General features: G+C 39.9%; 1 protein-coding gene across 2 annotated transcripts in view; it reads left to right on the top strand.

The window, feature by feature from the left end:
* Positions 1-15,307, top strand: part of LOC113048911 (protein FAM222A-like) — a 56,052-nt gene extending 40,745 nt beyond the window's left edge. Inside the window, exons 1-2 of one of the 2 annotated variants that reach the window (XM_026210879.1) lie at positions 11,771-11,962; positions 12,387-15,307. In XM_026210879.1, coding sequence (XP_026066664.1) covers positions 12,404-13,846 — 1,443 coding nt within the window. In that variant the 5' untranslated portion in view covers positions 11,771-11,962; positions 12,387-12,403 and the 3' untranslated portion in view covers positions 13,847-15,307. Of the gene's footprint in view, positions 1-11,770; positions 11,963-12,386 lie in introns of those variants that run through there. The other variant, XM_026210878.1, reaches the window with a different exon arrangement.
* The last annotated feature ends 8,841 nt before the right edge of the window (positions 15,308-24,148 follow it).

Here is a 24,148-nt window from a genome sequence, read left to right as displayed (position 1 = left end):
ATATTTTTACTAGCATGCTGACTTATGGCTCAGTGGCCAATGGCTTAATGTGGTTTTACCAGCGCTTGTGTGTGTCGGGTGTTTAATATTCATTTTGAAGCAGTGGAGACCTTGTTTCCTAAATGAGAGAGCAGAAGGGTTGAGACTTGCTCCAGGCTAGCTGCAGGCAGCCCTCTTTTTCTATTTACCTGCAGACTCGCACTGTGAGATCTCCCTCGGCCTGTCAGGACACACACACACACATACACACACACACATACACATACACATACACATACACATACTGTACACCCTTAGATCTGTCTTTCTGTTATCTGTTCCTCTGAGATCTTGTTCGTCTTCCTAATCTCAGCCTAATTTTCTGATTTGTCTCTCTATCACACATTGTGCATATGTGTGCAAATCTTCCAGTGTGTGTGTGTGTGTGCGTGCATGAATGATTATTTCTAAAAGTTTTCCTGATATGAATCTTGCAGTCGAAACGAGGTCATCTTATCAGAGACGAGCGAAATTGAACCTTTTTTTTCTTCATTTCCTCGCTCACATTATTAGTTATCTCTTCATTATCTTTAGCTCTATCAAGAAGCTTGTGATGTTCTCCAAGATTTAATTTGACGGAGTGTTTGTTCCTCAGTTCTTTCGGTTCTTTTTAATTGTCAACCGAAGAACATTTTATAAGAATAAGAAAAGAACATAAAAAAGAATATTTTGGATTAAATACAAGTTGTACATCAGTAGCTCCTTAGACTTCTTTTGTACATGTATTATTTTACATATTTGGTTTGTTTTTACAAAAATGAGGTACATATAAAAAATGAAAATACCACTGATGCTGTCGATAGTGATTGAGTTGTATGTAACACGGATATTCCTTTAAAAATATTTGGCACTTGTCATTTACAAATGTCTGTGACTCTCCTTTCGTTCTCGTTCTCCCAGGAAGATGTTTGGATCCAGCAGTGGCTTGTCCTCACTGTCGACTTTGTGACCCCAGAAATGCTAACGCACATGAGGGATTTATTCAAGTCGACAAGTCTGTTGTATAAAAGTGAAATGGGCCGCTTCATGTTTTGTTTCTTCATGGGTGGCTATCAGACCTCACCATAGAGAAACCCCTACAAAACTGCATTTGAAGATCCTGAGAGGAGTGGGGCATGTTGTGTGTTGGCGGGCAGAATAAGGACAAAATAAAGGGAGGACTATGGGGAAAAAATAGCTTCATAAGTTGTTTGATATACAAGGAATTTGCCTTGAGCCAGGAGTCACCACATAGATAAAACATGTTAACACAAATATCTGCAAAACAAATGGAATCACGAATAGATCTGCAATCACATTTTTGAATGTACTCTAAATGTTTGTGAGCTTATTTTGCAGTGAGTTTCTGAAGCTGTTTATATTATAACTGCTTTGGTTTTGACACACTTGAACAATGCAAAAGTGCAGTACAAGCTTTTCCATTGCCGTTTGCTCTGTTTCTGTCTGTGCCGTTTTCGTTCGCCGGCGAGCCATGTAGCATGAAGTGTGAGAGAAAACAAAGTCGCCCAGTTCTCGTCCCACAATGCCCCTGACATGTCTGCTGACGGTTAGCATTCCACACAGGCAGGGAGAGGACGGCGCTCGCTGCCTGCTGTCGCCGCTGCTGCGGATGATGAAGAGGGGCTCTCGGAGGCGTTAGGAGGAGAGTGTGTGGATGGGGTGTGTGGGGTTCTCCTCTGGGAGTGCAGCGCTTGTTATCTTCCTCTCGCTGCTACAAGCTCAGAGTATTTCTTATTCATCTTTCTTTATAATCTCTCATACCTCATGCTCTCTCCCACGGTATGGAGGGCAAAGAAAAGCTGTTCTGTGCTGAATAACAAAAACAGCAACACAAAAAGCTCACAAGCACCACAAAAACACACAGAGTAAAAAACTGTATATATAAGATCCATGTTTAAACATTGCATTTGTACAGTTGTAAACACTATTATATCCTTATATATATATTTTATTTGCAAAAACCGATACATTTTAAAATATCATGTTTTTTATTATGTTGTATATTTTGTGTATTGTGTTTGTTAGCTGTAGTTTTTAGTTATCCAAACTTCAATTTAATAAAGAGATTTATTGGAATGGACAATGAAAAAAAACATGATTTTAGAAAATTGTTAAAAACAGAATTAACTGTTTTTGCAAATGAACTCTTCATATGTATGTTTATATACATACTGTATATATATATACTGTATGTATATGTATATGTATATATATATATATATATATATATATATAATATACGCACACACACTTTACATATATATGCACTTTATATTACACACATATATATATTTTTTCTTTTTCTGTGTTTAAGCAGATACAAGCTGTTTTCTCACGCTCTCTCTCTGTGTGTGTGTGTGTGTGTGTGTGTGTGTACAGGCAGCCTGGTCCTGCTGGCCCTATGCAGGCAGAGAGCAGACAAATGCAAAGTGACACTTGTGTGTGTAGAATGGTATTTGTAGTGACGCTTTGACCGCAGATAATAAAGTGTTTGCCCCGAGGTGATTCCAGTCGACAAGTACCCCCAATGAAACTGGCTTACTCAAAGAGAGAGAGGGAGAGATGGAGAGATAGATGAGAGTGCAGGAGCAGAGGAGTATATAGTGGTGAGTGAGTAGAGATTTCCAGACATTTCAAATGACATGGACTGTGTGCTTGTGTGAGAGTGAAACCAAACAGAGACCAAGAAGAGAGCATCTCCAATGTGCGTCGCTTCATTGAATTAAACTGTTGGAATTGGCTTTTAAATGGTGTCACGGTGAAGAGTAATGTAAATGAAAACTCCATGCGCTTTCTTCGGGTGGATATTGCCTTAAATGTTATTTCCTTTGAGAAGGTCTCAAGTATCACGCGTATTATTCATGTGCTTTTTAATTTGACTCAGAGCACCTGCGCTTATTAGCTCTGAGATTCACCTTTGATTGGGTACTCGCTGGAATCTGTGGGGAATTAGCTAAGTAACAAGAATATGTTTTGCCAGTTCACCCTGAGCAGAGCAGGAAATGAATCGATTAAGCTCAGAGCCAAGTGTGGCCTTAACTAAATATTAGATTACATTTTGGGCTGCTTTTCCATTTCAGTCTGCTCAACACTTACTTTTAATTGTTTTTACCCTTACGTAAACAGACCACATTTTTTTATAAGTCATATTTCTTTCATTGTGTGTGTGTGATGTGTGCCGGTTCATTGTGGACATCCTGAAATGTAATTAGTTTTTTTTTTTTAGTTTTTTTTAGTTTTTTTTTTTTGAATCTAAATTTCAATGAAGAACCTTTAAAAGGTTAGTTCACCCAAAAGGGGATATTTAGTCATTAATTACTTAATTACCAACAAATTAAGATTTTTTTTTTTTTTTGCTCATTGTGTTCTGAAGATGAACGAAGGTCTTACGGATTTGGAACGTCATGAAGGTGAGTAATCAATGACAGGATTTTCATTTTTGGATAAACTATCCCTTTAACATCCTTGAAACCTTTCCATTGAAAAAAGGCTTTTATAGTGGAAAACTGTTTTTTAGATTATATTCTACATGCTAAGAAAAATCACTCTTTTAGGAAATGTTTGACTAAAGGGTTCTTTAGGGAACTAAAAATGGTTCTTCTATGACATCATTCCGAAAACCCCCTTTTGGATAATTTATTTTTATAAGTGTAGGTGTATTAGTACTTCTTTATGTCATTGCATAGAGGACAGCTCGAGTAGGCGGCAGGTTTTTATTTATTGAATTTTATTTTTTAATTAACTGATTGATTGACAGACAGATTATATCTGTCAGTTATTATTGCCCATAATAAAAGTATTGTCCAAATTTCTCTTCATCCCACCTTGGCATTGTTTGTTTTTCCCTACGATCTCTTTAGCTATTACTGTGAATCGTTAGCATACCTATTTTTAGCAGTCTATGCATATTCAGATGTCTCTCTCTGTAGGACTCTTGGTTTGGACAGACAGGTCCACAGTCCTGCTCTATTATTGTCATTAGTGTGTGTTTGAGAGGGGCAGAGATCTGATCCCGAGCCTGCGGTGCAGGAGGTCTGGGGGAGGACAGCCGCGTTCTTTTAGCTCTCCACTCAATTAGAGCCGGAGAGGCGCACAGAGGCATGCTGGGTTAATTGTAGCGCTTCAAACAGCTGCCACATTCAGGGTTCCATTGTGCCGGCAACGGTTGTTACGGTGACTGGGGCCCTGGGTTAGTAATCGCTGAGTAATCATTGTGAGAGAAGAGCAGATGACACGTCCATTAGCAACAGGCAGGTATTGTTTAGAATACAACGACACCAGAAGGCCCTCACACTCGCTCGCTCACTCTGTCTCTCTCCACCGTCCCACTTTTATGAAACCATTCTGCTGCTAGAGTGACATAAAACCCTGCTTGTGTTGGGGATGGCATGCATGAGTTGTGTTTTGACTGTTTTGTGTGTTTAACCAGGCCAAATCTGAATCCTGTTTGCATATTATCTGTCCTACATGGTATGCAATATTTGGATAAGCGCCTTCCAGTCCGCCGAAATTTCCATTAGTGCCTTTGATTGACGGGTTTCGATGCATCCCCACGTTTTTATTTTTTATTTTTTATGGTAATGTTGCCCACAATCCTTTGCGATTCTGCAAAATGTTCCAGGGAAATTAGATCCATTGCTTACTTCGAGGTTACTTCCAGGTTAATTTGCTGGTTAAAAGTTCAGTAAACTCGAAATCTGATGAGGAGTCTGAAAAATATTCACTCCCACAAAATTCTGTGGATTCTTATTGAGATGACAGCATTTTTCCAGCAGAATTCTGCCATGCAAAGGTAAATGTGACCACTTTTAGAGATGCACCGATATTAAAAATATCATTGCAGATTACCAATAAATGGCTGATATTAAATTCTATGCTATTTTTATGTAAATGTAATAAAATGAAACGCTAAACTATATTAAAAAGAAATCCTTTAAAAGCTCTGTGTTAATTTAGAAATGGCATGTGAAACAGAACGCACTATTCAACAATAAATGTTTCAAAAAATAGTTTCATGACATTATAATATTGTTTAAAATACCATCTATAATGCATTATGATGTAATGAACCTATTATGTTATTGTTGCATTTAGGAGTAGTATACAAATTCAGAGTTCTGATATATTATGAAAATGCAGTTTTATGAAATTACAGTCTGTTCTAGTTTTAACATACCTTCTTCTTGCTACATACTCAAACACATACTGTCATATCTCTGTTGTAGTACATATTTTTCACACTCATAAGTATGTGAATTTGAAATCAGCCCATCTGTTGTTCAATTGTGCAGTTTATGTAAAATCACATTGAGAAGTCCAGGCACCTACAGTGGAAAAGAAACTGGACTTGGCCCAAAATTGGCAGCAGGGTCAGATGTCTCACACACACAGGCACATAAAGATGATGGCTGTTCCTGTCTAAGCGTTTGTGCTGACCGCTCATATGCTTTAACAGGTCAGGCTTTGATGGGGGGGGGGGGGTGCTGTGAACCTGCTGGATGTTGCATTGCTTCTGACAGTGTATGTGTGTGTTTTTCTGAGAATCAGTTCCTGTTTATCTGTGCCTTGCCACAACCCATATTTGTTGAGCCAAGGCTGATGTGGTTTTGTGTGTGTTCGTTGTTCTGTTGAAACTCGGCGGCTGTTAAACCCCTTCTCTCCCGCTTCTGCAGGCGTGCTCGATGCGGCTGGACATCTCAAAGGTTTTTTTTTTTTGTTATCCTGTCACCTCTCAACCGTCACAGACAATTCACGTATTTATAGGGTTGAAGTGTACAACGTCATCTGTACTTCATGGGAAGTTGATATTTTGGGTAGGGTTAATTGTAAATGTGACTCTGAAAATATTCAGTTATTTTGTGTCACAATTTTTCTTTCATCTCTGCATCATTTCCTGCAGACGCCTCCCAGAGGATGCTTGCACACATCTGGCCCCTCGCTCTCTTTTTCTCTCGTTCTCTACATCGATGCATTGCTTTAAAGAGTGAATAAACGGCCTACACAGACGATTACAAAAATGTTCCCCACTCTCATTCACTTATATCCCTCTGATGCCCCCCACCCAGAGCTCTTGCTGCTAATTAGAGTAGTGTTAATTGAGTATTTAGGATTATGCCTCCTCCACACTGCCTGCTCGTTCAAGGGCAGTCCAGGCAGCGTGAAGGACGCACGATCTCCTTATGGCTTCCACTGAACCCTCAGCCCTTTCCTGACCCTGCTTGCCCCAATACCATCCATTCCAGCCTGCAGGTGTCCACTTGCCATTCGAGGCTACTGCAGGATGGCAGGGAGATTGTGGAGATCAGGTCCTGTTGTCTTTTTGTGTTTTTGTGTGTGCGCAGAGCCTCTCTGGTTGGTGTGCGTTGGTGGTAATGAGAGATGGCATTTAGAAAACTGCCGCTCTGACACACGGGCATTCAGTGCCAGCCGTGAGTGATTAAGGACAGAGGTCATTCCGCTAATTATCCCCCTGCCATCCCGCTTCCCGCAATCTTCCCCTCCCGTCCTCTCGGAGCATTTTGTGCCTGGCAGGACAGGATCATTTGTCCTTGTGCCAGAAGAGGAAAAAGGCACAATGCATGACTGAATACGCTCGCTGAGGACAGCACTGATATTAGATTGCTGGTAAACGTGCAGCATCAAAGCGGCCAGCGGATGTGATGGATCATTTCTGTAAAGTGAAGAGGAATAATCAGCAATAAATGGACAGGACAGGGCCGGTGTAATTCGGTTTGCCTGCTCTCACTGTTTGTGGGATTGAGCGCACACACACACACAGTAGCTCCTGTTCTGTGAGCGAGCGAGGAATGGATTGCTGCCTTCCTCAAGGGAAATAATTAATCCGTACAAGGCTGTCGCATGTCGAGATGTAGCAAGTGTGAAGCATTTTGCCCAGGAGGCATTGCAGGCTGTCGCCCATGCAGACACCTGTTAGAACTCCTGCCCCACATTAGCATACACAGCACACACATACATATTGCAAACAGGAACAACCACAACATGCTTCACTCCACTGAGCCGGTGTGTGTGATAGTGTATGTGGTTTCACGTCTGCCTATTTACTGGAGTATGTTTTGTTTGCGTATGTGGTGTGTTCACGCTGCGAACATGTCTCTTGTGTGGATCTGTTGTTGAGTTTATCATGTGGGTGCGTGTGTTTAGGTGTACGTGTCTGTTTGTCACAGGACGCCATCTGTGCTGTGCTCGCAAGCGTGATCAGAGACATTGAGCACCAATAAGTCACGCAGGTCTGAGCTGATGAAAGATCTCACACTCGCTCTCACACGGGAGATGGCCTAGGTGACAGATAATGTTAGTGTAATATCTGGGCAGGGGGAAGTGTGAGATAACATGTCTTGTTTGAAAGTGCAGCATCTACCCATCTGGTGTGTGTGTGTGTGTATTAATATTAATTATATTATATTTAATCGTTTTATAGTTTCTGACTAGTTTCATAGTCTGTGAGTGAATTTACTCCAGAGTATGGCTAAAAGCAGCCTAATGTTAGTGTAATCTATGAACTACACAAATCTTTTTAGTCATGTTGCATTAAAATATTTTTGATATTACTGAATTTCACCCTGAAGGAAGCTGATTGAGTTGGCTCTTGTCACATGACCTGGTGCGCTTGTTTCATTCTGAACAGCTGAACTAGGTGCGGATGCACCTGGAAAAAATGAGCGTCGCACCACGTGCGTGCGCGTTGCTTCCATTACGAGCGCGCATACCGCATTTGAAAAAACAAACTTAAAGCTGCAGTAGGTAACTTTTATAAAAATTTATTTTTTTACATATTTGTTAAACCTGTCATTATGTCCTGACAGTAGAATATGAGACAGATAATCTGTGAAAAAATCAAGCTCCTCTGGCTCCTCCCAGTGGTCCTATTGCCATTTGCAGAAACCCATCGCTCCCGTTAAGAAACAACCAATCAGAGCTGCGGTCCATAACTTTTTTTTGTGTTCAAGATTTACAAAATGTATATAATAAGTGAGTACACCATGAATCCATTTTCCAAACTGTGTTTTCAGCCTGTCCTAAATCACTAGAGTACACCTATAATAAGTGTTTATATTCGGACTATTTTTGATTGCTTCGGGGGTACCGCGGCGGAGTAACCCAGTACCTTTGTGATTCTTCATAGACATAAACAGAGAGAAGTAGTTCCGGCTACAATGTTCTTCCGCAAGATGCAAGCAGTTCTGTTTATTAACCGCTAGAGCGTCAAAAGTTACCTACCGCAGCTTTAAGAGCCCAAAAGACGTGATATGTGAAGGGCCCCTTCATCAGTCAAAATGTTTACTTTAGGTTAATGGCCACACAAAGTCAACATGTTGGTACTTCTTGCTTTGAATCTGCCATAAAATAAAATAAGTTTATTGATCTTTGAAAAGCTGTATGCTTTATTATGCCATTATCATTATATTCATTGAAACTGGTCTTAGAACGACAATATTATCGTTTATCGCGATAATTTCTTGGACAATTTATCACCCAGCAAAATTTGTTATCGTGACAGGCCTATGTATGATGAGTGTATCTCTAGGGCTGCCCCCTAATAGTCGTCTAATCGTTAGTCGACCAGAAGAGGAATGGTCGACCAAAATTTTATCAGTCGCTTTATCAGTCATCAATATATTTTTTTAATCCACAGGCAAAGTCACGCAGTCTGTGAATAACAGATCATTAATGGCTAGTGTTTAATACAGTACATCTGGGCAGAACACCCAAATGCTCACCTATCATACCTGTGTAGTGCTCACTGCAGGACAGATGGAGGCACTGGTGTGCTCACTTGCTCTTAAAATACTTATTTTCGGTCACACAGATAAGAGTAACACATTTCTCATATCTGCAAAGACTTTAGTTTTATTTGTGTGCACTCAAAATAACAACAAAATGCGCTGTTGTAAAATAATGAAAGCAAGCATGACGCACTTTCTGCCGTCTCTGAACTCGAGCAGATGACCAGTCGACCAGAAAAATCTTTAGTCGAGGGAGTAGGCAGTATCATCAATATACACAAAAATATGTTTGTGTCTGATGTGTCGCCAACATGCAGGTTAACAACTAGTTGCAACAGATGATTTCTTCAGTAGATGGTTTCTATGTCTTTTGTTTTGAATACTCACTTTACATTGGTTACATTAGAGAAAATCAGTGATGGCTGCATGCTAAAACTTTGTCCGCCTCTCTTTCTCTCTCCACCGTTGTGCTCATAGCTGCTGTAATAGCCAGAGGCCTTTGTGGGTTGGAGCAGCTCTCTATGGGTCTGAAAGGCCTCTAATCCCCGTGGCCTGTGAAGTGTGAAACCCTTTGATGGCAGGTCGGGCGCTGGAGGCTTTTGCCTGTTGACAAACAAGAGCAGGACACTGAGAGAAAGGCTGCAACAGCGGCTTTATCATTTGTACGAAAGGATTCAACAGAGCAGTTTAGGAATGGAAAATATGGACCTGTCACCCAAAAACACATGGTAGCAACCGTATTAGCTGAGCTTTAATGATAATTAGCACGTTTTGGTGAAGCGAGAAGGAGTGAAGGGAGTACAGAGATAGAAGGCTAAGGGAGAGTGACATGGCAAAGCATGGCTCCTTAATTAAACCATGTGATGATCAAAGATAGTCACCCAGTCCGACCCCCCTCCTTACGTAAGGGAGATCAGAAAATTGGCAAGTCTATTTGCATACGGACCACTGATGCCTCTTTGAAATCCAGTATTTTATTTTATTTTTTCACTCTGGATCCAATGAAGTGAGGAAAATCTCAGTTTAGTTGTATTACACACACACACTGGCACACGCACACACCCTCCCCACCCACCCTTCTGTGCTGGCTGTCGGGGAAACATCAAAGCGCCGTGGCACTGCTGTCACTGAGGGGGTTGAAAGTGTCAGCCCCTGCGCTGGCCCTGCATGGGCTGGACAGATGCTCGACAGCCCCCATTTCATCTGACCCATTTAGAACACCTCCAATTAGACTGTGACAGCGAGGAGACAAGCATCCTTTCATCCGCTGCCCAAGAAGATGCCAGCTAACATACGCGCTTTAAACACTCTACAGACCTCTGTAGCCTCAGGAATGCTTTTAAAAAGACTTATTAGACATAAAAGAGCTAGTCTGAGACAGTGAAATTTTGGGGTTCGTTTAGATTTATGCACAAATGTTGCCTTAAACATGACCTGACTTTTATTTTTAAATAAACAGCTGGAAAATGATGATGCATGCATGAAAAAAAAAAACTTATCCATAAAAAGGTGGTCATAAATTAAATAAAACAAGTGCCAATCAGTTCAGACAGTGACAGTCAAATAAAAGCAACAAAAAAAATTTGTGAACACATTTATAGTCTTGTCTTGTCTGATCTAAAACCCAGAAGTAGGGTCACACCACATGACAGTGATCCCAAACAGAGGTGTATATCAACAACAACAACAGCAGCAGCAGAAGCACAATTGGATGCAATTTTGTATTTTTTGGTCTTCTCTGGAGCCCTGGTTCCAATTCCATTTGAAATGCTGTGTTCTGAGGCAGGCCACTCAAGCAAGACATCCTATAAATATACATAAAATAAAATTGTTTTGGAATGAGGAATGGGTCAGATATGTCCTGTCCACTGGAAAAGTGGTGCAGCAGCTAAAGAAGGTGTTTATTTGACATTCTGTAGAACCTTTTACCTTTAGCTAAATTGTTCAAGATAAACACTAGTGCAAAAAACAGTATTTCATAGTGCCTCATTTTAATGAAACCGTTTATAATATTTTATACATTATCATTGATTCTAATGATTTTTTAACTATTTTGCAAACAAAATTTTTCAGCTGCTTCTGCAGATATGACAGCGTATGTTGTTGCCAAATGTTTGTTTTCTTGACTCTGCAATCACATCACTTCTTTCTTTTTTTACCACTGTTTTTTACCATGAGCTATTAGACTTTAAGGGCTTAGAGCAATGGATGATGTAGATTTAGCTGCTTGAGTGATTGACCTGTGTCAGCTTGGAAGCTAGAGAGGAAAGGATGTGTGACAATCAGAAATGTGACAACTTCCTCACAGCTGGATCCCGGAGTTCTGGAAAACTACTCTGACATTTGCTGACACTGTCATTTGTGGCAGTTTAAATTTAGTCAGAATGATAAAAACAAGCAGAAAATATGCAGATATGAAGAAATATGCTTTCCTTAAAATATAATTTTTGTGAGGGTTTCTAGTCATTTGTGGCAGTTGATTTATCACTTGTAAATTGAGTGCTTTGCCTGCTCCCCCTCTGCCTTTTTGTAGCACTGAACTAAGTAGCCATGAAATTGCCTGAATAATGTCATTTTAAATCCAATCTCACCACGGCCCTTTCACCTCCGCTCATCCTCTGTGCTGCCTCTCGCAGCTCTTTCTCCTTGTTTCCCAAGTCGTTTTTCTCAGAATCCCAAGAGCCCCGGGTTTGTCTGAAAAGGTTGGACTCAAAACCCTGATCAAGCCAAACAGAGTCCAACTACAAGGATACTCTGTCTTGCTGTCGGAGACATTAAGGGCTTATTGTTTAAAAAAAAAATCATTTCCTGCCCTGCCCAACGAGTGGGTCTTTGCGTTTTAATAGGAGTGAGTCAGTTTCGCAGAACAGTTTTTAATGGATGTCTCAGTCTTGTTTTATGACAAAGCTCTTGCAGTACGTTTTATCTCACATTTTCTCTGTACTAGCTGAAAAAACCCGGTTACGGATTCCCAGTGAGTGGAGTTTTCAGGAGTTCATGGGAGGGGTAATGTAGGTCTGTCTCCTCATTTGGAGATGGTCTGATTGAATAATTGAGAAATTGGCCTGGCCAAGGCTAAGACCTACTGGTGCTACTTATAAATCTCAAATGTGTCAGTGCAATTAAACAAGTCTTTTATCCTCCTCACTTCCTGCTCGCTCTCCTTTCCGTCTCCAAGGGTAACCCAATTTTGAACAATAGCGAGGCCAAATTAATTTCACAAAGCGCTGGTTTAATAATGCCTTAGGTGCCTGATTTCGAGTTAAAACAGAGCTATTTATCCAGGGATAAACCTCCACTGGAATATAAAGTGAGAGAGAGAGAGGACTGGATGAGGAATAAAATAGTTTCTATAGACAGGGTGAATTAAAAAATTTTCTTAGTCATTCAAACAGACTCATTCAGGCTTACCACACTTGTCTCTATTAAAAAGGATGGGGATGTGCACACAAGTACGGTATGTAGAATCGTGTCTGTTTAGAAGAATGTGCTGGCGCTGATGAATTAGATGGTGACCGGTAGCTTTCAAGCTCCAAATGACAAATAGGTTGTGGGCTGTAACTCTGACTCATGGTTTTCTTACATATTTTATTGTCTTTGCAGGTGAGCTGACTGTCCCAATGCCTTCCCCGCGCTACCCCAGCACAGCAGAGCTGGATGCCTACGCGCAGAAGACGGCCAACAGTCCTCTGTCCATCAAGATCTTCCCCACCAACATCAGGGTCCCACAAAACAAGCACCTTAACCGGACTGTGAACGGATACGATACCACTGGACAGCGCTACAGCCCCTACCCACACCTCCACACAGGGGGCTATCAGGGTTTGTTAGCGATTGTCAAGGTCTCTTCGTCGTCATCCTCATCTTCCTTGTCATCTTTCGCACACTCCACAAAGGGCGTCCTCAAAAACTCAGAGGGCAGGAGGACTAAGTTGTCTCCAGCGCAGATAGCAGTAGCTCCTTATCCGCCTCCCAACAGCAGCACTTTAGGTCATTGCCACGGACAGATTGTGTACCACGCAGGGCCTCCAAAACCACCAGAGGCCACCGCTCTGGCGGTCCCCCCAAACGTCACTGTGGCCGGTCCTGTGATCCCTGTTGCGGGGGGGAGAGGATTGAACCTCCCTCCCCAGTCAAATCTTCCCTCCATCCAGAGCATCATCTACCAGATCAACCAGCACTGCCAGGCCCAGGCTCTGCAGCAGGTGTGTCAGAATGGGGTGTCGACAGGACCTCCGAACCCCAGTCCATCCAAACCGGGCACTGCTATTTCCTCGGGGGGGACTTACGTCACTAGTGTGGCTCCGCAGGGAAACATGGCCTATTCAGGGACTGTGCTGCCAGGGCAGAACGGAGAGGTGATGAAGGCCGGGGTGTATCCTGAAGGTATGGACTACCTCCTGTGGCAGAAACAGCAGCAGCAGCATGCGGTTTTAAGGATGTATAGCGAAGGGAGCGGAGGTGGAGGCGCTATAAGCAAGTCACCCGAAACCTGCGCCCCAGGTGGGTCCATCATGCTCGGGGGGGCGCAGGTGTCCTCCTCCAGAGGTTACCCGATGACGGCCAGTACGAGCGGTGGGGGTGGGCTGGACAAGGTCAGCTCTTCCCCTTTGAACTGTGTGGGGATGCATGGGAACTTTTCTGTCGGTCAGTACTTTGCACCACCATGGAACAGCATTCTGGTGACGCCGGACAGCGACTGCTACAACCCACAGGAGCTTCCAGGAGCTACGACCACAGGTGGACCGGTCACAGGACACAGGGAGCTGGGATTCCCCCACCCTCACCAGCACCCTCATCACAATCACCACCACCATCAACATCATCATCATCATCACTTGCCCATAGACAGCACGGGTGGTCTGTGCTGCAGTTTGCCCAGTAAGAGTTTATGTAATACGTCAGTGTTGAGCAGCAGTCTGCAGTCACTGGAATACCTGATCAGTGACATTCATCCTCCCTGCATCAAGGAGCAGATGTTGGGGAAGGGATATGAGACTGTGTCTGTGCCGAGACTATTGGACCACCAGCATGCACACATCCGCCTCCCTGTTTACAGATAAGAAGAAACTGGTCTGACCAATATAAAGAGCGACTGGAAAATCTTTAATCACAAACTGCAGTTGTTGCCATTGCCTAGATTTGCAGTGGAGTTGGGTGATCCTGCTCAAAGCAGACTGGGGGGAAGTCTGGATCAGAACACTGTTGGTTAAATGCTGGAAAGCCAATCGGTGCCTCTCGGCTCAGAGCTGGGAGAGAATTGCTAGCTGGGAATTGGAATGTTCCTAAATGTGGATTCTGTGATTTTTTTCTCTCTTTTTACCAAGAGGGATTTTTTGTTGTAGTTTTCCAATTGTTTCTCTTTTTTCCTTTTGAATTATTTTATCATCAGACTAATATTTTAATTTTTGGTGAGAGTCAGTGGTTTCAATGAAGTAAAAACGGCCTCCTCCCCAAGTAATTGTTTGGATTAGCGCGATGAAGATGATGGTCTTAAAGCACCACGCTTGTCTGTAAAAAATACGTTTGAACCTGTGCTCACAAAACACTGTAAGAGGTAACGGTATGCACGCATTACAAAATTTCAAAGACCAAAAAGGCAACTAGATCAGTGCTTTTAGGTGATGCTAATGGATAAAATGGAAAACCTTAGTGGTAGTTTGATATTATAGAGAAATTGAACTGCTTGGGGTGTAAAAATGTGTGAAAATCTAGGGAAGTCTGAGGGAAATTAGACGTTCAGATATAATGTATTTAAAGAACTTGAAGACTTGAACCTATTTTTGTTGTTTTATATAAATATATATTTGTAGTATATAATATGCATTGGCTGCTAAGGGAGTACGAGTGTAAAATGCTTAGGTTTTTTTAATGTTTCGTTAAAGGTCTTTAATTTTGATTTTATTCTCCTTTGGCTGCAGTATATGTTTCTGCTGTTCTCATGGTGTATCCACCACAGAGTGCTAAACAACAGAACACTCATTTATTTACCTACACTGGAATCAATTCTCCACATAAGCAGATGTTAAAGTAACCTTTTGTTGGAAAGCTCTGAAATGAGACCGCCCTCATTAACAAGATTAGGCTTATCAGGTCTGTTTCAGTCATAGAAATGCATTCTGACATGCCGAAATGAATCTAATTTGGAATTCTAAAAATGAGCCGTCTGTTGTTGGAAATCTTGTTCTCAATTGGTTAGGGATCAAACAACTCTTCCCTCATGGTTTCGAAAGCTTCGAAGTGCATGTGACTCCATAAAATGAGGACCAGAGAGGTGTCACTTTACCATTCCTCTTTTTGAAACGATAAAAACAATCATTGCCTCTCTCAAACAGAGGTGAAAGGAGAGGAGCAGTTTTCTCAGCTCTGTGCTAGCGGTTTCGAGCCGGGTTGAGACCCTAGTAAGCTTTGTCTCAACACTGAAATATTTATTCCGACTGTGACTTTCCTGTGAATGTACTGCACTTAGATTACTGAGAAGACTAATGCCTTGTGGGACAGAGAGGGGGAAATAAAGAAAAAATTGGATGGGCACAGCGGTCCCTGGCATTAAATTAGCATTTCTTTTGTCAGTCAAATTTCACCGGTAAATTTAATTTAGCAACTCAAGAGAATCGACGGGGATTTCTGGCAAAGGCAAAAAGCTGGCTACAGTCTAGATTTATGAAGTGCAATTATTATGACTGTATTAACAATTTTGTTTTCTCTGAGCTTACACCAAAAAAAAAAAAAAATGTAAAAGTACAGCTGTGTCAACATTCCCAATGTACCACATACTCATTCCCGTCTTGTTTTGAGATTCAAATAAAATGATTTCAAGAATTTATTGAGAATTCCACATCTTTGCTTTGACCTTGTCTGCATTACAAAAGTGAAATTTTTCATGCACATACTGAAGCTGTTTGGCTGATGGAAAATGTATTTCTTCTGAGTTCTTGCAGAGATATACTAACTTTTCATAATTGAAATGGTTAACCCGAAGTCATTTTTGATTTAATCCTAGTCAACAACTTAGGGGCTGTTTACACAGCAAAGTTTTCAGCCAAAAACTGGAAACTTTTTATGTGTTTTGCCTGTTCCTTTACAAGTCAACGGTGTTTTGGGGACTGAAAACATATAAAATTAAAAAAAAAAAAAACAGGTTTCAAAGGTCAAGTTTTGAAAATGCCACCATTTTCACTTCTGTGTAAACACCCAATAAGGTAATCTTTGAAAATGCTGACGTCATGCGCGTGCGTGGAATGTGTTAGGTATGTAGATATGCGCAGTTTGTGTCGATTTTAAAGGCAAGTGCGAACAAACAAACAGAACAATGGTGGAGTATGTGGTACTGTTGTTGCTGCTCAAGAGCTCAAGTGTGGATTTACTTCACCAATATTTCAACCAACACCGGAGACACATCATATACAACAATGGTTCCCAAACATGTTCCTAGAGGCCCCCCAACACTGCACATTTTGCATCTCTTCTTTGTCTGAACCACACATTTCAGGTCTTGGAGTCTCTACTAATGAACTGATGAACTGAATCAGGTGTGTTTGATTAAAACCTCTTCAACTCTGCAGACCCGGTACCTGGTCCAAAAATAGCATGCAAAATGTTTCATTTGCAAACCCTTCCTTATATGGTATCAGCCCATATATGGGTTCATTTGAAAGCTTAGAGTGTTTTCTTTACAAAGAATACCATTAATTGGGGTTTTATGATACATAAAGTAGTCAAATTAAGCTAAGAAATATATTTTCCCCCCCTATAAATTTCCGTCTAACGATTGCGAATAATTTTTCATAAGAATGTGTATTTAAAATATTTTTCACAAAACAGTCAAGTCATATATCACAAGAAAGCTCTCATTCTCAGGAATCTGATGATGTAGATCATTTTATTGTGTGACAATCACAGATCGAATGATCTTCAACAGAATCGCGATGTAACATTTCTCACCTCATTGCAAATTATTATTTATCCACTTCAGTCAGCCGCAAACAGCCACACATACCTATATACTATATATCTTTTAGATTAGAATCTCTTCTTTCAAACAAGACCATTTTTACGTTTCTGCGTGCTTCCATTGCTGAGATATAAAGCGTTCTGTACAAGTGCGGAAAAGAGGACCAAAGCCCTGTGAGCGCTGACCAGATCTCTTAACTCATATTGATGCGCCTAAAGCCTTTCTTCTGCTATAGACATCTGATCTCTTTTGTGAAGCGCTATTAGTCCTAATAGCTGCCACTCAGATGCCGTCTCATCCAGTCACAGGTGTGAAAATCCGCACGTAGACGCGAAAGTGGGGGCTGGGAGTGGACACTGACTGCCCCGTCCTGTTTCCGCCGGGGTGACATCACTGAAGCGCTGGCCGATGGGAAATTGTGTTTAGCTGCTTCTAAACAAAGAGCACGCGAGGGAAAACTACAAGCGGACTAATCTCCGGATTAACAATGAATAATATTCATAATACAAGTTATGGATGACCACCGTCGCCGTGGAGAGGTCAGGACGCGCATCTGGTAAGCGCATACGCGTGCTACTTGCTTTTATACATTTGATTCTTTATTTTGAAGCCTGGAAGCTCCGCTAGCCATAAGCTAATCTGTTTATTTTCATTATTGTACAGTATTTGACCGCATTTCAGTGAAGGTACAGTAAACGGTACAGTACTGGGTGGATGAACATAAATTTGTTTGTTGACGCTCCAAAGTTCGCGTACAAGCTTCGGGGAGGAGATTTAGCGCTGGTTTTGAATCATAACAAACAGACACGCTGATAAAATATCAAATATTATACATGCTTGAGACAGGCGAGGTCTCCCAATCTTTACACGATGCAGAATAGACATAAATGAAATGATATGAAGCTGGAGATTGTGGATTCTATTTTAGATTGTGATAGACCAGATATTTTTTATAATTTTATGCATGTTGCTATTGTGCAATTTGACTTATTCTCTTTCAAAGACTGTTCAGAAAACACACACACAAAAAAAAGCACATTGTATTGAGATGGTTCATCATATGTGAAACAACATAAATAATACTATTTGTCACAAACAGCAGCTTTTTATGTAACTTCTGAGTGTTTTCTGTAAAATAATATACAGATATCACATTATTCCATACTGCAAGTGTGCAAAAGATGACTTCATACTTATTTAGACTAAAATTTTATACAAAAATGGTATTATTCCTTCCTTCAGTTGGAACAGAATAACTTTTGCATAGATTAAGATAGAAAGAAATTTCTTTTTTCCTCTACTAGCTGACATGTGCTAGAAAAACATGAAATTGGTCTGAAGTTGCTAGGCCCTTCATTGCCTGAGCTATACTATTTCAAACTTCAGTGTACACAAATAAAATAAAAAAGCGCCTTGTTTTTTTCCCTATTTATTATAACACAGACAGCATATATTGTCATTTTTATCAATTTCAACAGTGTTTTATGTAATTTCAAAGGGTTTCCTTTAAAATGATACCAAACTCTGTGATCTTACACTTTTGCATGTGTATAGGGAAGCATTCAAAATTAGGTAGGAAAATGGAAAAACGGAAATCCCCAAAATAGCATTTGTGCTAAGGATAGAGGAGACCCCCAGGAACGAGGTTAGGAATCACTGATATACAAGATATAATTGTCACTTCCCTGCAGGTATTGTCTACTAACAAGATGACAGCGCCAACTACTGGTCTGGCATACGTAATACAGAGTTTTTGTCCTTTTTCGTAGATATATGTAAATGTGAATCGTTTTGAAATCGCTGTTGTGTATACGTGAAACTTTCATAAAAAGCAAGTGAAAAACTTTTCCATTTTTGACTACATCGATGTCGTGTAAATGTAGCCTTATACTTTACCCTGGATTAGTAATCAGTATTGAGTAGTCAGGTTTTGAAGTAAATGCATTTTGTACAATCTGTTCTGTCCAATTATTTTTTTTTATTATTAATTAATTAATTAACTTTTTTTTTTTTTTTTTGCATTCATGATAATGCTGGAATAAAATTGCGAATTTAAAAGGTAATCCTATTGTAAAAGCATTTTAGTTAACAGATTTACAGTAGTAAAATACCATTAAATGCACAGTTTTTGAGCGAAAAGAACAAGTCATCTTATAATTTAGTTCAATTCACATTCCCAAAATTCTCTGTCACAACTCGAACTGAAATAACTATTTGTTCCTAAATCTTTCTTGTCTAGACACATTAGGGTTTTATGTCCTGCATCTTGTGTTTATGGCATGGACGATCATTCACCATGTCTCAGTGGTTCATCTGACTGTAATTACGTTTCAAAACACAGTGCTCAAAACTAATTTTGACTGATCATCAGAAATGTAGCTTCCCATGTTTTATTACTTTGAAACACTGAAGTGAAAACATCATGAGCAGCTGAAATACTTTGCTACAACGTTTCTCCTCAGAAAACAGCAAAAGCGCTACAGTGCATGTCCACAGAGATCCATTGTGTCTCAGCAGAGAAGCCATGTAAGAAGTGATTGTGTTAGTCAGGCTGAGCATGCTTGGAGTGTGCCGTATTGATCTGCTGTAGATGAGCTCATAATAGCGCACCGCTTGCTTTGAAGACAAACAAGGGACCTGCGGGGAATACAGGAGACACACCTGAAGTCAGCCATGCCAACACTCTGCTTTCACAACGCTAGTCTTCAAGCAGATTTTTAACTTTTTCCGTCCATCAGTGCCGTGTTTGTGCTAGATAAGGGGCAGATATCCTAGATAAAATGTGCTCTGAAGTATGTGAGCTCATGTTGGTTTAGAGAAACCAGAGTAGTAACAGTCTATAAGCATCTTGGAGCGCATGCTGTCTTTTTTCCGTGTGTAGTTTTTGTCAGCTTGAAAGATGTGCGTCTGATCACATCCCTGGGGGCTTTCCTCTCTGCCTCCCCACTGCTGTCATCCTTTATGTTCTATCTCTGCGGTGTTAATGGATTTGAGGAGTCCGCTGGCTGCAGCAGAGGACTCTCTTACAATCTTTCTTTTTCTTGTCTTTTGCCCTCTACAATTCAGAGTGCAGCCTTTAGTTTTATTTAGAAATAGAATGGACTTTTCTTTAGCTGGATGCTGATGGTGCTATGCAACTATCTTTCTCTCTTTATGTAATGGTGTACAGAAAGACTTAGATATTATGTATTGCCAAGAACGCTTGGAGCCATTCAACAGTCCTTTTAAACTCTTTTAAATCTTTTAAATTTCATCACGGCATGCTCTAAAATACTTGATCCTGATTGGTCAATTGCAGTATTGAGTGAGTAACTGTATATTCAATGTTACACATCATTTTTCATTTATCACCTAGTGAAAATGACTATAATAATATATGACTGTAATATTGTTGCTGTGATTGTCTAGAGGCAATTGTTTAGCTTTTTTTCTTGAGGAAAACTCTTAAAATACTGTAAAAAGTTATTGTATAATTAATAGTAGAAAACTAAAATCCTAAAAACCTTTCAATTGGTTAAAAATAAGTTTGTACTCTATAGTGTGAAAAACGCTAAAATAGGACTTTTTCAAGTTTACAGAAAAATGTACAGGTTTTGAAAGTAAAAGAACAAATCACCTTATGATTTACAATGAAAAATGTAAATTCACATTATCTGTGTGACAGCTAACATTTAATGGAATTTCTTAATTATATACATTAGGGTTTTCCATATATTTATATAGATTACACATATATATATATATATATATATATATATATATATATATATATATATATATATATTTTTTTTTTTTTTTTTTTTTTTTTTTTACTTTAAATGAAAACTACTTGCTATGAACATCATGTGGTTATTATATATTAAATTATAAAAGCAAAAATATGTTTGTATTTTGATTTATTAACATTATTTGCATTAGTTGGGTATTAACATATAGTAGTCCAATAGTTGAAATGTCATGAAACAGATTTATTTAGTGTCAGAAATAATTAGTGGCACCAAATATAAAAATAGCACACAAAATAGCACACAAAACAGCCGCTCCATTGTCTGGACAAATACTTTGTCCCGCCTTGAACTCCTGCCATATGTTGACCTGTCGGACCACTCAAGCAGAACAATGTTTTGAAAGCTCCACAGAGAGACAGGAACTCAACCTACAAAAGCATATATCTGTTCCTGCACTTTTCAACTGAAATATGTTTTTAAATATAAAAATATTTGAATGTGCAATATGAATTACTGATCCATTACGCATTATGTAATGTGAATGAACTCAAGTTTTGAAGTGTAACCCAGTTCTCCTGGCCCAAGCACTAATGCAAACAGAGAGACAGATTGGTGTCAGGAACAATAGGCCTCTTAGCGTCCATACGAATAATAGCATTAGACCCCATATAGAATCTCGGCGAGTCGAGTCCTCTCATCTTCTTTGGCTTTAAGAAGACATATGGACCATCAGCAGCTGCACCTGTCCTTTGAAGCACCATCTCTTTGAGCGATCACTTGTTTTCCGAGGGATTAGTCTTTGCGCTGACTGGCGCTCAGACGTGCTGTCGCAGAGTTACAGAGAGGCAGGCTTTGGAGAAAGAAAGAGACCGAACAGGCGGGGGTTCAGAGCAGCCCTGGAGCGTGAAGTCGTCCTGGTTGGTAATCAGGATAATTGCAGCGTTGCTAGTGCTCTAGTCTCCAGTCTCTGAGTGTGGCCCTGTGTGCAGATTGGCCCCTCAGGCGCTGTGAACCGGGCCACTGCAATTCCCTTCTGCAAAGAGAGAGAGTGAGCCAGCTCTACCTCCGGCCTGTCTTATTAGACATACTTATCAGATTCATTTAATGAGGATCATAAAACTGATAAAAATACACCATTGTGACATTATTCAAGTTGACATGAAATCAAAATTAGATCCTATTTACCCTCTTAAAGGAATAGTTCACCCAAAAATGAAAAAGCACGCATCCTTAGGCCATCCAAGATGTAGGTGAATTTGTTTCTACATCTGAACAGATTTGGAGAATATTAGCATCACATCACTTGCTCAGCAATGGATCCTCTGCAGTGAATGGGTGCCGGCGTCCACACAGCTGACAAAAACCTCACAATAATCCACAAACAATGTACAGGGCTCCAGTCCATCAATTAACCACTTGTGAAATCTGTATTTTTGTAATAAACAAATGCAGCATTAAGACATCAGACTATTTCTTCTGGCAAAGAGTCCTCGATTCATAATATTGCTTTCTTCAGTGGAAAAAGTCATCTTGTCTGGATAAGGAAAGGTATGCACACAGATCAAACACCATTTATAAGCAAAAACAGTTCTAAACAAACATGTCGGTGGTGAACGGTTTTGATGTGAACGGGATGGACTTCATTGGAGGAAGCATTATTACAGATCATGGACTTTGTCTTTACCAGTAGCCAAATAGCTATTTAGGCATCTTAGCATATTAGGCTTCTGTTATACATTTTTGTCAATAATCAACATTATATTACACATATATAATATAATAAAAATTATGGGAAAATTGCAATGCTAAAAAATTGCTATGCTAAGTTCATGAGTTTGATTGCATGATCACTGTCGGCCGCTTTGGATATAAGTGTCTGCCAAATGCATGAATGTACTGTAAATGCAAATGAAGCGCTACCATTGAGACGCTCTGGAGAGTGAACTTGACCTTTAACCTTCACATTTCATCTTCATTCTTCAAAAGTGGCTTCTGGTGTGAAAGGCCCAATTTTCATGATCCAGTCGACTCCAGATGAATAAAATCAAGTCCTGGCCTACTTCTTATTCTAATAAATATTCAGAAATTTACTATAAAGTGCATGGCTTTACAAAAGTAAAATGGACTGTGAAGGCCGATTGTTATGCTGACATTGAGGTGTCTTCACTGAAGAGGCAGGTTTTGTGTTCTGGCTTCGTTTGGATTCACTGTAGAAGTTTTTGTATTTCCTGCTTCTTCTTATGCCCACGTACCTTGACATGCTCAGCCACTTTGAGCGGATTTTGTTGTCACTTAACCGTTGAAATGGAGGTGCGGGTCAGAGCATCCCATTAACAGATCCATATGTGGGCTTTCATTCAATACCCTTTATGTGGTCTTTATTCTCTCTCTCTGTCACACTCTCTTTCTGTCTCTCTCACCCTCTCATTGTAATTTTAAATAGCTAAAGCAGCACTCCTGTTCTTCTCTGCTGGTTCAGTGCTACAGTCAGTAATTAGTTCATCTTTGGTTCTGTTCAGCTGTCAGATGGAAAAGCTCTGGGTTCAGCGCTCTGGCTTTACCATATGGATCTCTTCCTCTCTGCCTTTATAAGCTAAACATGATTTCAGAGCACATATGGCCTGTAAATACATCCTATACGTCCAATTAGTGTACCACAGTCAACATTTGAACACAGTTTGGGTTCCACCTGGGCCATGAATCATTTTACATTGGTATTTAAAAAATCTAATATTTCTTATTTCTCTCCCTCTCTTTTTCTCTCACATCTCATTATAGAAACATTTTAGTTCCATATCAATATCTTTATTAATTATTTTGTTGCCTCAAGGCTATTTTGTGCAATTAGGGTACCAAAACTCGTCAGAAAATATTAATAATTAAATATTTTTTAGTGAGTATAGCAACTGTGCACAAATACTCTGAAATGTTTTATTTATTTTTTTACTTTATAATCTTAGCCATTTTATCAAGTCAGTCATTCTTCTAATTCCACACTGTGTAAAAAATATTTTAAATAAATTCCTGGAAGCAAAAAAAAATGTTAGTATTCTTAATATTTCCTGCAACTGATGATCAGCAAGCCACGGCATCATCTTTTTCCTCAGCCTTGCCTGTTATGCATGGTGTCCCTGTATGAAGACAATTTATTTAATATAATTTCTGTTCAATTTAGAGATTAGTAACTAAATAAACCACCACAGACTCAGTCTTACATTGAGCTATACAATCCTGCTATTGCATGTGCACAAATTTCCTTAGACAACTAAAATGAGTGATGAAGATGAATATGCATGTGATAAAAGAAGTCTGTTCATTCGCCAAAATTGCATTTATTTAATAAAAAACACAGTAATATTGTGAAATATATAATTATTGTTTAAAATCCTTTTTGGTACATTATAAATGTCTTGATGGCCACTTTTAGTCGATTAATTATAATTAGTTATAATTGGTTTACATTTCTTATTTACATTCGTAGCCATACTCCACATTGGCTCCTGAAACAATGCATTACATTTGTTTGGAGCGTCCCTGCTGGGAAGGAGATGTAGAGACTGGTTTTTATCATTAATTCAATGCCTCTGCTATATATTATCAGTGAATGGGACTCGGCTGAAATCATATGTGCATGGCAAACAACTACGAGTCAAAAGAATTCATCGGAATGAATCGAGTGGCAT

The sequence above is a fragment of the Carassius auratus genome, chromosome 30, assembly GCF_003368295.1.
Source record: "Carassius auratus strain Wakin chromosome 30, ASM336829v1, whole genome shotgun sequence".
In the NCBI taxonomy this organism is placed as follows: domain Eukaryota; kingdom Metazoa; phylum Chordata; class Actinopteri; order Cypriniformes; family Cyprinidae; genus Carassius; species Carassius auratus.
Note: the sequence above shows the minus strand (reverse complement) of the source record. Positions and strands in the feature narration are given on the sequence as shown.